The sequence below is a fragment of the Ascaphus truei genome, chromosome 4 (assembly GCF_040206685.1).
Source record: "Ascaphus truei isolate aAscTru1 chromosome 4, aAscTru1.hap1, whole genome shotgun sequence".
NCBI lineage: Eukaryota > Metazoa > Chordata > Amphibia > Anura > Ascaphidae > Ascaphus > Ascaphus truei.
Genome location: NC_134486.1, coordinates 25,583,072 through 25,599,216, shown reverse-complemented (window position 1 = coordinate 25,599,216; position 16,145 = coordinate 25,583,072). Strand labels below are relative to the sequence as shown.

Genomic DNA, 16,145 nt, shown 5'->3' with positions numbered 1-16,145 from the left:
TTATGAAGCCATGATTCATTAAATAAACCAAACAGTAGCTGAAACCGTTGAACCAGAGTAAAAGCATTCATTTTAAACAGAATGCAAAGTGTGTAAAATGCACTTCAAGGATTACAGAAGTTTTCCAAGAAAGCCTGTTACATGTATATGGAACTGACCCGTCAAGGAAACAATCAGATACAATATTTTTAGAAAACTTGTTGACATCTTGAATTAAAATAATCTTCCAAGAAAAAGGTCACCAGTCACTTACATTTTGATAACTTGATGTGCATGAACTACCTTATCATGGCTATGTAATTCCTCGTTCTAGAGGGCTTTCCAAAAAAAACCAATTCTGTCCATTACTTTTATCCATATCTTTCAATCTACAGAGACCACTTCTCAAAAGCTCCCTGGCAGCGAAACTGGGGACAAAAAATTCCACCAGTGTTAAATAGACAAGTCCCATTAGTTTCAATAGTATATTAGAATTTTGTAAATATGGTAAAATATTGTTGCACCAATTATGAAGCCAATGCTCTAGAACTTTCCATTCTACACTGGGGAGGTTTTGCTATATGGCCCCAACGTATTTCCAATGTGAAGAAAAATATATATTTTTATAACAATTTACAATATTGTCACTCGCTTCCAATTTATTACGAAGGCAGAATCTACAAATGACCTCAGTAAAACCATGTTTTTTGGTAAGAGGTGTCATGGTACTGTGGTACAGTATATGTTGCAACTCATGCACAACTGAAAATCCAGTGGGTAACTACCAACATGAATCCCAAAAGTGTAGGCACTCACAGGGTCTTGTAATGTACACAAATATTAATTGCATAAAAGATCAACTTTTTGCCCACTCTTGGACCTTTGTCAAATTAGAAGTCCAAGAGTGGACAACAATGTTGACCCTTAGCAATTTTACATATTTGTCTTTATCAGCAAAATGTTACATGGAAACTCAAATGACTACCAACAGGAGAAAATATTTAACCCCTGAAAACCAAAAGATAATTTTCTTTAATTAGAGGCGCATCATAGGCCTTTTTCAGGGTGAACCTTAAGGCTTCAGTGAAGGATGCCTCTTCATTGCCATCAATTTTACCCAGACATGGAAGAGCCCCCCCCGTCTTTGGCTTTTGTTGATTCTAGTGCTGCTATGTAGTGCAACACACACACACACACACACACGGTCTAAGTGCAGACTTTAGCTTTGCAAATAAATAGCGACGCTAGTTTGGAAAGCAATTTCAAACTTTTATTTACAACTGTCCGTGACAAAAAAAAAAGTAGTTTGAAAAACAAAAAAAAACGCTAGCTTCTCCCTGAGCCTCAAAAATTACAGAAATATATATATACTATTATACAACAGATTTTACTGGAGTGCTTTTGTTCGCAGATACATTAGTAACAACTGGAAATATACAATACTTTCAAAAGAGATGCAGACAAATTACATATGGAGTAGGCATGTCCCCCTCACAAGGATTAGACCCTCAGCCTCAGGGGGTGTCAGCTGAACACTGTTTGAATGCTTGCTGGCCTCTAGAAGCAAAGTGATCGAGATGATCTCAAAACCAGCCACGTGCTCCATGCTGACAGATATTACAGCTGTGTCAAGTTCGTCTGGCTTCAAGAGCACATTTATTGTGCCAAATTGATGGGCTGCAGAAGGCCCTAATGATGTGTCCACTGCTCACTATAACACTCCATGATGGGACCGTACAAGAACAGGTGTACAAAATAGACCCGATGGTCTGGAGACAATTCAGTTGGTGACAACAAAACGTTTGGAGATGCAGACAACATTCATCAAGACTCTAATGTCCATGGACATTGTACACGTGTCATTAGGAAGATACACATGAAAAAAGCTTTACATTTGTGTCGACAGTTCAAAGCACAGACAAGTTATTGCTATATATTAATGAAAAAATATAAATCAGACAGACCTACAAAAATGGACCAGCCGACACTGGTGTGCAAGCAATCTTTCCTCCATACCCACCAGCATTTTAAACTCTGAGGTATTTTGCAATTCAATGGATATTGTAAAACTCGAAACAGGATGCATATAATAGACTATTTGTGTGAAGGGTAAGTAATGGCCGCTTGAAAGCCTGCACATGTTGTATACTAGAAGTGGGATTTCACTATGAAAAAGAAGGGATGTGTTTATTTTTAGTAATGTCAGCACCTATCGGATGCATTCAGACCATAAGTCTTTTCAACAGATAATAGGAGCTCTTTCGGGGGAAGCAATCAAGATTACCCCGAAGCTCCTGGCACACATCTGACTGAACATGAAAAATATGCTTTGATGACTCGAAAGAAAAGAATGCCATTTCACCCAGAACACCCCACTAGCCGAAAGCTTTGCCACGAGTTGCATTATTGTCCCTAATAATCAGCACACCGTAACATTTTGAGAATGATTATTCAAAAAGTGCAGTTAAGCTTGCGCCATCAGCTGACATCTATGTTTTAAATGTTAGTTTTACAGAACATATTTCCTCATTTTGGCAAATATCTCCGTTTACACTTAATTATTGCACTAACTAAATAAACACCAAGATTGCTTTTCCCCCCATTGGCACACATCCAAATCCACCTCTGGCTGGAACAATTGAAATGCATGCCCTGGGCACAGCAATGGTATGAATAGGAGATCTTGGTGCTGTGAACACATTCGGTGCAAAGCCGTGAACACCAAGTCAAGTGGACAGGAAGCTCAGTAAGTGTTTGCCACACCAGAGTTCTTCTCTGCACTGGTTTCCACGTCTACTTCCCAGTTAAAATAAAAACCAGACAGAAACTAACAAGTTCTACCTTGCACGTCCACTGACACTTGTTTTTGAAAGTCTCACCTACTGTACGATATGTGGGCACAATACAATAGTGTTTCTTTGTATGTATTACAACCGGCTTCTAATGAACACCCATTTATATCAAATTAATCTCAAAGTAATTTGCGAATATTGGTTCCTGTCATTTTGATGTCATACATAAGGTGTGCCTGTAATATAATGTAATAAGCCAAAGAACCACTTTACCAGCAAATTGCTTTGGTTGCAACATTTAAAATGACATCACTATTGTTTTGCTCTGTGCATTTGATTAGCTGCAAAGACTCCTATACAACTGCTGCTAAACCCGCATGAATCAAATGCAGAGGACTACTATACCCATGTTCTTGGAGACCAGACAGTTTCCTGCTGCTTCTTAAGCTTACTCCCTCTGTACAGTTTGTTCCTTGCCTCAGTAAAAAAAAAAAAAAACCTCAGATAGCGATCTCTAAAATAATGAAAAAACAGCAACCGTGTGTTAGACTTCCTGCTTTTCATCACACCGAGGGTTGTTTTTTCCTCAAGAAGAAAAAAAAATTAAAAATCTTGCAGGTGCATCTTTGCATTGGTCACCTTTTAACAAAAAAAATCTCCCTAACTCATTCATAAGTCAAGCCATTTGCGGCACATTCCTCCAAATGACAATCGGTTTAGTTAGGGTGCAGATACGTCATTACTGCTCCTTGTTCTCTTTCTTTGTTTCATCACAGTTGACATCCTTCTCTTCCTCCACCAGGAATTCTTCTGGGGGCCACCGTAGTTCTCCACTCTCCACGTCCCCTTCTGTGGGCTCTACGACAATGGAAGGGAGTCGGTCCTTCAGCTTACAGCAGCGATCAAAATCCGAAGGGTCTGGGAAAATCTGAGTGAAGAAAGGAAAAAAAAACGTGTGACCACAAAAACCTAATGAATTATTAGGCATTATGCTACAAGGACCAGACATGTGAATGTACTCACAAGTGATATTTTTATTTCATGGACTGCCAATTTCCCAATAAACCAGGGAAAGCAGCAGAACAACCTTCCACAAGACTTTAGCGTTTGACGATTTATCAAACCGAAGGAAATTCCAACGCAACAATAGTACAAATATATTACTCAGCATGTTTTTTTGTCACAGGAGTGGAAATGTTCTCTTGAACAGCTGCTAAGGAAGCTAATCAGACAGGGTCACATTTTTCCATTAAATCAGGATATTTGAAGTAGCATAAAGGAAGATGTTGCAATTTGTCATTTGAGCAATACATTTCTATATTGCTTTACCAAGTCAATGTTTAAGCTACAGAAGGAAGAGGTGTGGGGGGGAAGGGGACTGTTTTGCATGGTAACCATTTAACAAATACTGTAATAATCAGCAACAGTCAAATCTTATCAAGATCAGTTTAAAATCTGGCCTCTGTGTCAAGAGGTATCCAAAATTAGACTGATGCCTAGGGGGCAGTCAATCATTAGGGATATATTGTTATATTGTACTATAATACCCAGCACAAAAGCACATGAACAGATTTTATGGCAGAATAATTCCATATACACTTTCCGATGCACCAGCAATCCTGAAAAAATAAATCATTGGAAAGCATGTTATGTGGAAAGGCTACAATGATACGCACATGAATATTCATGACATGGAAGGGAAAGGTAGTCCTAAAACACTAAACTATTCATCCTACACCATGAAACCACAACGTAAAAATGGTATCCTCCGCTTCCTTCTTTACTCAATCACCAGGTCACAATGGAAATCGGGTTGTCAAGCTTTGTATGGATAGTCTTTTGTCAACACAAGGGCAGACTGTTGGCAGACCCATTTTTACTCCAGTACATTCTCCGATTTCACTGTAAAGGAAACTGAAGAGCAAACCGAGCAAGAAACGGTTAGCAGTTTTTTGGTAAGCTGGTCTGTATTTCTATGGCCAGGTAGGTGACCTGAATCTGACACTGCAGAGAGAAGACTTGGCACAGGTAGTGGAAAATTCTAACACTGAATAGCCCGGCTGACCATGCCTACAGTGTAGCACCAGAATTCACATAAAATCACGCATGAGTCAGCAATATCTGCAAGAAAATGGGCAAGATCAGACAATGATGACTAGTAATTTAATAGCCCCAATTTGTATTTATTTTTTACTGCGGAAGTTTGCAACAGCATTAGGCCGAGTCAGTAGAAGGACAGGCCGCGCTGAGCCCCTGCATCCTCAATGAGGATGCCTTGAGAGGGGGCTCACGCGAGCGTCCGCAGGCGTGCTGAGGCGCTGGATTTTTCAGCCGACAGCCAAGCTGTTTTTCAGAGCGCTGTCGGCTGAAAACATCCAATCAGCGCAGAGCAGCGTCAAGGCGCTGTGACGTCGGTGCCATGACGTTGACGCGTCGCGGGCGATTGGCCAAGCGATGTCACTGCCCCGCCCCCTCAATCTCCCCCCGCCTCCGATCGCGCCCGCTGGCTCGCCTGCATGGGCATGAAATCACGCAGATCTCAGCAGGCGAGCCTCAGCGTCAGCGCGGTCCAGCCTGCTTCCCCTTCTATGGCCCCAGCCTTACGTGTATGAAACTGGACTTTTACAGTGCATCTAACTGGGATTTTTAATGCACCTCACACCCGCAGAATTTATTAAAGAAAAGATTACAGGCAAACTCCCCTTATAACTGCTCAATAAAGTGACCTGCAACACCTCCTATAACAACTCCAGAAATTGCTCACAGATGCCAGTGGGGCAAAGTTAATTTAAAGCACCATTATACACCAATTAAAATTGAAATGGACTCAACTTGCCAAAGTGTGGCACAGTTATCGCCTTCAGCCCTCACCCAGGCATTTTGGCCTCAGGATAAGTTTGGGGGGAAAAAAAAAAAAAGGTCACAATGAAATGATCAAATCTGAAAAATATTATGCTGTTCAATGGGGGGAGGGGGGAGGGGTGTGAAGGGAAAGAAGAAATAAAAAAGAAAAAACTTTTGAAAATGTTATGACTTTAAAAAATGAAAAATCCTCTCCTATGGCTGGACGCCACCAGCATGGAATACCATGGCATTAGCAGGAAGGGGCAAACACGGCCAAGTGATGTCTTGGAGATAGACGGACATACCGTTTGCATAGACAACCATGTCTGCTTTGAAGCGTTCGTGTCTCAAACAGTTACGGTCATTCGCGGCGCACACTCCCCTCTTCCATGCATCACTATTACACGTTTGGAAAACAGCTCTTGTAATGCTTGTAAAATACATGTTGCACGGTGGGAAGGTTTAGGGTAATGAGCACGCGGTATAGGGTCCGTGTCTGAAATCGCTGTGCGCGGTATTTATGAATGAAGCTGCCAGTCGGTGAAGCAGGAAGGCTTCACATGCACATCTGCTTTATATCACACAAAGCACCAGGCTGTTTAACATTCCCTAGAGATTACACAGCATCAACTAGAGCAGGGGAGATCAACTCCCGTCCTCAAGCCCCTGCCAACAGGTCAGGTTTTCAGGATATCCCAACTTCAGCACGGGTGGCTCAGAGGCGCAGTCTGATTGGGTCTTCATTAATTAGCTTTCTTGTTTTGTCAAATGCCAATGGTCTTGAGTGCATGGCAGCACATGCCAAAAAAAGGAAACCAGCGCTACAGAAGTGATGACTCAAGGATACGTTTTCAGCGGAAGCTTTAACCAAAAATATAATAAGAGACCTGGGGCTTCCTATTGGCCCGCGTGACGCAGGAGCTTTAAACGGTGCCGCGATACCACTTAAAGGCAATATGGGGTCCCCCTGGTTGCAGATACTTGCCAGGAAAGGTATAGAAATACAAGCCGAGTGGGATTTTAACCTCCATTTTGTTTCCCCATGGAGGGTACTATAATGGTGCTCTCTCCAGTGGTCGGTGTCTCAGCACCAGAGGCCACATTTTCCATCCACGCAAGATTAAAAAAAAAACAAAAAAAAAACAAAAAAAAAACATGAAGGCACAAACACGAGGTCGTGGGAACTGCACCTTTAATTGTATTTAAAAGTACCACTGGACTGCCAATTTCCTTTCTCTTGTTTACATATTACACATTCCTGTAGTGTCTGGTTATGGCGAAACCAAAATACAAAATCACTTCAGTGCCGAAGGCAAAAAGCTAATGAACATAGCTCAATTGATGATACATGTTTCAAAAAGGTCAGCTGTGTCACTTGGCTTACTGCAGCCACTGCATTGAATCCTTACCAAGAATTACAACGGAAGGCTGCACTTTATTAGGTATTGAACTTTTTTGGATATTAAAGGTGCAGAGTAACGTGTTCCTGGTTCAATCTGGCAGACAAGGCTTTGGAGTATAAATCTATTTTATTAGAGTTGACTTTTTATTTTATAGAGAAAACCTAATCCTGTTTAGGGCGAGGTAAAAAGATGTATTCAGACCAATGAAACTTTCTTCTACACCAGTGTTTTTCAACAGCGGTTACTATGAAGCCTTGGGTTCCAGGGGCATGTAAAGTGTTCCCTGCAATTTATGTGAAAATAGTACAAAATACAGAAGAATTCACAATGCATCTGATCTCAGACGCGCTATTAGAGAGGATTGGGGATCCTTACAATGCATCTGATCTCAGACACGCTATTAGAGAGGGTTGGGGTTCCTTACAATGCATCTGATCTCAGACACTATTAGAGAGGGTTGGAGTTCCTTACAATGCAGCTGATCTCAGACGCGCTATTAGAGAAGGTTGGAGTTCCTTACAATGCATCTGATCTCAGACGTGCTAATAGAGAGGGTTGGGGTTCCTTACAATGCATCTGATCTCAGACGCGCTATTAGAGAAGGTTGGAGTTCCTTACAATGCATCTGATCTCAGACGTGCTAATAGAGAGGGTTGGGGTTCCTTACAATGCATCTGATCTCAGACGCGCTATTAGAGAAGGTTGGAGTTCCTTACAATGCACCTGATCTCGGACGCGCTATTAGAGAGGGTTGGGGTTCCTTACAATGCACCTGATCTCAGACGCGCTATTAGAGAGGGTTGGGGTTCCTTACAATGCATCGTATCTCAGGTGCACTTTTTGAGTTGGAGTTCCGTAGAATCTCACTATATAATTAGATGATTCCTTAACAAACAAAAAAAAAAAAAAAAGTTGAAAACCACTGTTCTGTACATTGGAGAAGAAATGACATCTGACAGCCCCATGCAGTGTTTCATGCCTACATGAGAATTTATTGGCTCGTTTATAACAAAAATCTTAAAAGCAGATGGGGGAAGGAGAGTCAAAGCTACATTCTTAGAAATCTGCTATGCCGGAGGCCTTTCATGCACAAGTGAGCAATTCTCATTAACATGGCAATATGCGAAGGTTGCAATTCCATTCATAAATTCCATGCTATTTCTAGAAAGTCTGATTGTAATGCAGAGCTCCGACACATACATATATAATGGAGTGACTCAAGCACCCACAGGTCTTGTTCAAGACGTGCATACATTTATTCAAGTGCTAGGTCAACAGTTCAGGTCGAGCACGGGCATGAGAGGTCTGTGCCGGGACCGAGATGCTGACCTAGTACTTAAAAAAAAAAAAAAAAAATCTATGCACATCTTGATCAGGACCTGCGAGTGTCAGTCATTGCATTCCACTGGGTGTTAAATCCTTAAGATCACATGGGCGACATCACTTCTGATCGTGAGAACCGTGCATTGCCCAGATACACATGAAAATGTGAGTGAGCCATTTCAATGCAAATATAGGCATCATAGCAACATCAACTGTTTCACTAGATTTGTTTTGCTATAACCTGGTAACCACCCAACAGTGCCCTGGCTTTTCATAGGAGAAAATAGCATCATGTTAACCAAAGCCCTCCGTGCCAGAACGCCGATAGTGTAGTTTAGCAATTTACAGAGCTCCGATCACACTTATAATCCTCCAATACTCAAACTCTACCAATGCACGAGCAAAAATCTCCTGATGCTCACGGAACAGCGTTAAGGCTACAAGCGTGCCAAGTATTATGATATTCCCTGGACAGCATAAGTGCAATAATCAGACCAGAAGGCAAAACATATCCCCCTCATTAAGCAATGTCATAACGAATTTCAGACATTGACAAACTGAGCAAGAGAGTCCATGTCAACTTATGGCGAAATGGAAAAATAAGTTGACCCCCTTCTGGCAGCAAGGCGGGTAATTAACATCTCATTGCTAGTTAAGATGTGAAATAGAATAAAGTGACAGCACTTGAGGATTTAACACCTTTGTCATGCTTCTTTCACGAGTTACGTTTCGTAGCTTCGCAATAGTAGGCCTAAAATCCTTGCATGGGCAAACGCACATCACCCAGTACTTTGTTAGGAATGTGCAAACAAACCTAGGTGGGGAAGCAGCATGTTCAGAGTTACAATTAGCAGGGACCAAGCCAAGAAGGTTTTAGAAAATAAAACATTTCATTTGTAAGGGTCCACAGGGGAAAAAAAATGTTTGTCATATTTCTCAGAGTCCCCCAAAAATATCACAATGCGGGAAGTGACCTGGGTGGAAATCTAGAAAGGACAGATTGGACAGGCAATATTGTGGAGCTGACTACTTGATGCGCACCTTTAACCCATTCAGTGCTAGAGATTACATGCTTTTTGGACCATTCAGACTTACAATGCAGTATGAAAGTTCTTGTTATAATTCCATGCATTGGTCTCAGAACAAGGTCTATTCTTTAGAAAGGAACACAGAAGAGTTAAGCTCATTTACATTTGTGATAAATACAGTATTTGCAGTGACCAGGTCTTCATTATCAGCAACAAAACATTCTAATTCATCATATAAAAGCAAAAGCTGTTTTCCCCTATTTCAGTATGCAGAAAAGTATCCAAGAATGCCCCAGTTCCCAAGAAGTACATTAAAGAAAGCCTATTACAGGCAGTCCTCGGTTATCCAACGGAATCCGTTCTGGAAGTAGCGTTGGATAGTGAAACCATTGTAAAGTGAGTCCCATGTTAATCAGTGGCAGTGAGCGTTGGATAACGCATTCAGGCTTCGGATAACGCATTCCGGCGTCGAAAAACGGCCCATAGGGTTGCATTGTAAAGCGTTGGATATGACATTCATTGTAAAGTGAAACGTTGGATAGCGAGGACTAACTGTACTACGAGGGAAACACTACAGGCATGTTTACGCGGCACTAGGGTGGAGGGGGTTAGGAGAATTGTGTATGACTCCCATTTTCCCAAATTGACACAGTATTTGTATAGAAAGAAGTCCCTCTTTGAGAGCATCTCAAACCTCAGCGGCTCTACAACATACCTGATAGGAATCTTTGCGGGGGCTTAATCCAATCTCATCCATAGGCTGAGTGTTCATTATTACTTCAGTCATCTCTGCTGATCTCAGATAATCAGTGCTGAAAGAAACACACTAGCATCAGTTAACTCATCCAAACAGATCAACTGTCCAAAGAGGCGACATTAGTCTTTAAACATGATAGAAATTACTTTATCGTACCCCACGTGCATGCGCATTTAAATACAGGAGATATTAGCAAGCACTACCATTTTTAGACAAAGTTCTTGATTAGAATTAATTTAATCAGATTCATATTTTCATTTATGGGGGTTTTTTTTTTAGTGCTTGGAAGAGGGGTGTCCAACTCCAGTCCCCAGGAACTGCCAACAGGTCAGGATTTCAGGACCTCCCTGCTTCAGCAGAGGTGGCTCAAATTAAGGGGTATCCTGAAAACCTGACCTGTTTGCAACTCTCGAGGACTGAAGACGTGGCCACCCCTGGCATCGCATGTTAACCCCTTCATCTCCATTACAATGCTGCAAATCAATCTGGTCCTCTATAAATAACCATGTTTGATTAAACGATATGTGGCACACCAAGGGGGTATTTGATGCCCCCCAAAATCGGCAAACCTCTGTAAAACCCATCGAAGTGAATGGGGGGGGGGGTTTCATTGCAGATTAAAATAGCCCCCCAGTCAGATTTAATGAAGCCTCTTTTGAACCAGGGCAAAAACCAGTGCAAAATAATCGTGCCATATTAAATCAAAGGGAAAACTCCAATGGGATTCTTTTAGAGAGATATTTGTACTGGGTGTGCAGTGATGGACAGGGGACCAACACAGGTAGCAGTCATCCAACAATGATAGCAAGAGCCAATGAACTTCTCTGGGACAATGAATGCCACTGCTGAATGCGTGGAAGCACGGAGAGCAAGAGTTTATGGAACATTCAACATATCTACACTGCATATCTTGAGCTCAAGTTGCAGGAATACTGAGACATAAGACTACTTTACTTCATTGTTAGAAGCATTCATCTTTTTAGAAATGTATTTGGAGTATTTCTTGAATGTATCTCTTCATGCTTTTATAGCCTGCTGTACATAGCGATTCAGTGCTGCAGTACGGGTTCTCTTAGGAGACACACGACCACAGCCTGGAAGGATTAACATTGCGGTGGATCCGATAGCGTGAACCCCCTGCAGCGCGATCCCGGCTCACTATCCTTCAGAGCACCAACCATTTCCTTTTTCTGCCACGGTGCTGGGGACAGTAAATCTTGCTACATCTGTATTTGTGCACAAACAAGATTTTCCGCTTCTAGGTTTTTTTTTCCTATATTTGGAATGGTTTTGCAGACAGGAGAGAAAAAAAACCAAGGCATTTCAGAGGAATGTACAGTGGTATATAAACCATATTTACCATTGTCCATCCTGTGAAATTAGAGGTATTGTAGTACACGAGAGGCATTACTCCATGCTATTTGGAAAAGATGCACATTCACGTCATGTGTTCCTTGCATTAAAGGCAGATTAGGGCGGTTTCAAATTATACATGTTTGGGTTGTAAATGTTCAAATTGTTTTGTTTGTTTTGTAATTAGAATGCCAACAAATTAATAAAAGGGAGTCACATTTTGGAGGACGCAGAGAAATTAAACTTGTTTAATTGAAGTGCACCATAAGGTGTGTATAAAGTGATGCTATGTACAACAAATGACTAAAGCCATCAAACGTCAACAATTTTCCTTTATTGGGGATTTCAGTTTCCTAAGGAAGATAATTACATTGCCAAATTGTCTCAGTGGCTTTAGCCTAGTTTGTGGGATTGACCCTTTAATTGTGTAAGCAAATGAGCAACTCAAGAGACCCTGTTGGTGAGCAATTTATATCCTCCCTCATTGGAAGCGGGACAGCCCTGGCTAACCCATTTCCAAAGTTAGTTTTCCTGCATGGACGGCCACCACTCTACCTCGGGTAAAGCATGTTACTGGCTATGGGACTATCCATTATAGAATGTCACGGGTATCTGGTGCAAAAAAAAAACAAATATGTAAAACTGGTCATCACTAATCTGCTCCCTTGGATGGATTCCACCCCGTCTACTGTAACAGTTTTAACTATTTCCATTCTGTTAAGGAATAGATTCCCTTTTCGCCCAGTCTGCTGAATTAAAGAATATCAGCTACTTATGTTTATCTGTGACTAATTATTGCTTTATAACAGCTAAAACATTGCACAAAACATAAACAGATCCCTCCAACTTTGAGGCCCGACGAGGTTAACCAACATTATCTAAAGATCATAGTCGCCTTTCAAAAGGTGTAGGTGTCAACCAGCTACATTATCCCATTAATCAGGCTGCTATCCTTTCTCTTGCATCCTAGATCACTTGCTCCAAATGTCCAATTGAAAAGAAACAACTCAAATGTATATGCTGCATATTTGATACAAATCACCTGATGGGGAAACATTTCAAAGGATGCACCTCTCATTCTCTTCTGCCTTCGTCCCTCTTATTCTCCACATCCGGACTATTTCTATTATCAAGTACTGCAGAAAGACTGATGAGCAGTGATTTTCCACTTACAAATTATTAACACGTTTGCCTTGTTCTAGGTTAAGATGTCTGAGACGGTAGCAGGACATTAGACCTCATATCGGGCAATCCTGACAACTCCATAGCCATTTACTTCTGATTTCAAATGAATGGAGATGAAATCTTTCCAAGCAAGACAACATCTTGACAGCATTCTGAATAGGGCAATATGATATTTTTAAGAGAAAAGCATCAATTCAGCAGTTATGGTCAGCATCAACCTTTCAGCTTGATCAATTGAAGGTCTATTGAATTTGGGGGAAGGAATTTGTTTTACTCATTGTATAATGATGCAGTGTAACTTGATATGTTACAACCCCCATACCGAGGAAACAGTCTATATCTACATTGCATTAACATGCCTTAAATGTTGACTGTTGCCCAAGCACATCTCAACATACAGTAAAACTCAAATGCACTGATCCAGCCTTAAACCACTAGTATGAAAATATAAAACTGCAGCAGCTGGTTATTACTCAGCTGTAAAGACCAGCAGAGGCGGGCACATATAAGTCATTCAATGGTATATGCATCAGGGTTACACGAAGTACATGTTTTCTATAAGAAAAATGTCTGTAATACAGATATACGTCTATAGAACACAGCATTCCCATTGTAAATTCGAATAACTTGCCAGAGGATGGAAATGTTCTACATTTTTCCCCAATGTGCAATAACTTGCACTTCTGTACCCAGGTCAAACACCAATCCCACTGCTAGACCCAGAGATAGGTTGTAATGTCTAGGTTTACATTCCAGTATCCACATCCCACTGGACAACCTAGTACACCCTCAGCAAATACAAGAATCTGAATCCAAGTCATCCGTACTTTAGGACGTACATATGATGAAAGCACTTTAACCACCAAGTTATGTTAGAAAGCAACGCTATTGTCCACAGAGGATAAAAACTATTCCAAACATTCACAACGGATGCATTCCAACATCAGTGATGCATTTACCATGGTCAAATGTGAGATGATCTGTCTACCAATGGAAATTTGCAACAGGACTTCTTTACTTGATAAACACACACACTTGTGGTAAGGATCCAAGTAACGAAATAATGCTAGCCATTAAAAATATATCACCACAATCTAAAAACTTTTTTGGCAAATAAGCACTAACCAACTATTTTATGTCATGGACATGTTTACATTTAGCTTTAATGCGGAAGAAGAACATTTACAGCAGATATAATGATCAAGAATTAGGGCAGGGTGTCACCATCCTTACAGGGAGACTAATACCAGCAGCTCAGCTGCTAAAGTTATAACCCATTTCTGCGCCAGACTGGCTTGCAATACCCTGCTCACGCACAACAATGTATGTGGATCTTCAGGGAAAACAAGATAATTCTTGATCGAAAGTCACCAGAGAATGCCAAGAGTAAATTCCTTTCAAATTCCAATTAACGATGAGTAATAGCTGTATTATACATTACACGCCGGTGACATTTACCTTCTATTGTAATATTGCAAAGCGTTGCGTAGATTGTGGGCTCTATGTAAATCAAATGATGCATACAAAACAGGCACCAGTACAGGAAGGCGGAGTTCTAGAAGCTTTCCAAGAACAAAGGCAAAGTGGAACCAGCCTGACACTTCAACCATTTATCACAAACTGGCGTCAAAGGTTTAGTCACATGGAATGCAGCTATAGATTGAAAACTTGTCAAATTGCTCACCCGTTCTATTCCGGTGTCAAAACTATTTTGCATTGTTCCTATAATGAACTGCCAGCTATATATTGGTGTTTGTACAGTGCAGAATAAATGTGCAACACTTTGCGCAACTAGTACACAGGACATGAGGCATGGAAGGAGGAATCTATAATCAGCACAAAATTAAGAAGTAACAAGCGGTAGAAAGGAGTCCTACAAAAAGTTGTGATGTTCTATTGATTTTTTAAACAAGACATCTTGGTGGCCAAGAGAAGACCGCCCAATATCAGACCCAGCTTCACTGGGGTGAGATTACACATGCAGATCACAAGACTAATGGGCCAATGACAGACAGGGTGGACAACTCCAGTCCTCAAGGGCCACCGACAGATCAGGTTTTCAGGATATCCTGGCTTCAGTGGGACAGCCACTTGTGCTGAAGCAGGGATATCCCGACATGTTGGTGGCCCTCGAGTTGGCCACCCATGGGCTAATGAATCCACCAACCGAACCGCTTAGCATGTGACTGGTACAAGACGGGATATGGAGGAGCGGTGCTGTGAAAGAATCCTGCATCCCTTACTGTTCTGTATGATACCCGCGGACATCCTTCACTAAACAGACAAAAAAAAAAAAACAAACATGCCCAAAGCCATGTGCCAAAAATACACAGTGCAATACCTACATATTCTCTTGAAAAAGGGGTCATTTAGTTTAACCCTTTGGCCAATTAACAGACCCAAGTAATCCAACAATCATTAATTAACCAATAAAAAGTCCCATTCCCATCCATCTAGTCATCTTAAGAAGCCAATTGAAGTTGAAAGACAATCACACACAAGGTTTAGCCCCAGAAAATCCTAACCATTAAAGCGAGAACAGCAGGGACGACTTGCTGCTGCTGCTCCGAGCAGCGATGGGTCCCACAGGCAATTCTTGCTTTCACATTTGCTCATCTAACTAGGATAGTAGCTGGATCGGGAGGAACTTGCAGGCTCGGGGGTGGGTGGGGGGGGGGGGGGTGGGGGTGGGGAAGGGGTACAATTTATGTTGTCTCTTATTACCAATGACCTTGTACTTCCCGAAATGCTGGCAATATATTCTCACAAAGTCCAAGTTTCACTTCCTTTGTTCCTCTCTCTCCCCCTCCCCTCCCCACGCATACCCCACCCCCTCCCCATACTATGAACGGGACGTTCTCTCATTCTCTCCAGAGGGGGAAAAAAAAAAATATATATATATATATATATATATATATATATATATATAAGATACCCTTTCCAGGCAAAAAAAAAAAAAAAGTACTCACCAGTGAATGGGATAAAATACAGACATGAAGTCCTGAGAGGCTGGAAAATGTCCTTAGTTAAAGAGAAAGCACTGTGGGGTGTGTGGGGGTTTTGCAGCAGATGGGGTCTCTGTGAAATGATTGCGAGCTGCAGTGCACACTACGCGTCTCTTGCACACTATGCCTCTCTCTCGCACTGACCTGCAGCACTGACTCTTTGAGCGCCTCTGCGCTCTGTCCCTGCCTTTTATAACGTAGGGAGGCGTGGCTCCCGCGGCGGCACGCCCACCTCCCATTGACGTCACCAAAAGCATGAATGGTCTGTGTTCTTGCAGCTCATCCCCTGGATACAATCAGCTTTGTAGATTCTACGTGCAAGTACATTCATGCTCACTCATCCCTCCCATCCAATCAATGCACACAGCTACCCACAGAGATGCCTAAGTCCCCTGCATCCACGGCTATTTATTCATCAGTTGTTGTTGGGGTTTTTTTTTTTTAATCCCTAGGTATCCTCCCTGGGCCAGTGTTTG

At 41.7% G+C, this 16,145-nt stretch overlaps 1 protein-coding gene across 1 annotated transcript; it reads right to left on the bottom strand.

Moving 5' to 3' along the window:
- Positions 1–1,227: 1,227 nt before the first annotated feature.
- LBH (LBH regulator of Wnt signaling pathway) lies at positions 1,228–15,854 on the bottom strand. The gene is made up of 3 exons (XM_075595440.1): positions 15,634–15,854; positions 10,085–10,181; positions 1,228–3,699 (listed from the first exon to the last, which is right to left on the bottom strand). Exons 1-3 carry the CDS (start codon positions 15,657–15,659, stop codon positions 3,511–3,513), a joined length of 312 nt encoding a protein of 103 aa, XP_075451555.1. The 5' UTR covers positions 15,660–15,854; the 3' UTR covers positions 1,228–3,510.
- Between the last annotated feature and the right edge of the window lie 291 nt (positions 15,855–16,145).

Bases quoted from the DNA above. Each gene is read 5' to 3' on its own strand.
- LBH (XM_075595440.1), bottom strand. From the start codon at position 15,659: ATGTCTGTATTTTATCCCATTCACTG. The intron at 10,182-15,633 runs GTGAGTACTTTT...TGTTTCTTTCAG, and splicing joins GTATTTTATCCCATTCACTG to CACTGATTATCTGAGATCAG. The intron at 3,700-10,084 runs GTATGTTGTAGA...TTCTTCACTCAG, and splicing joins CCCGCAAAGATTCCTATCAG to ATTTTCCCAGACCCTTCGGA.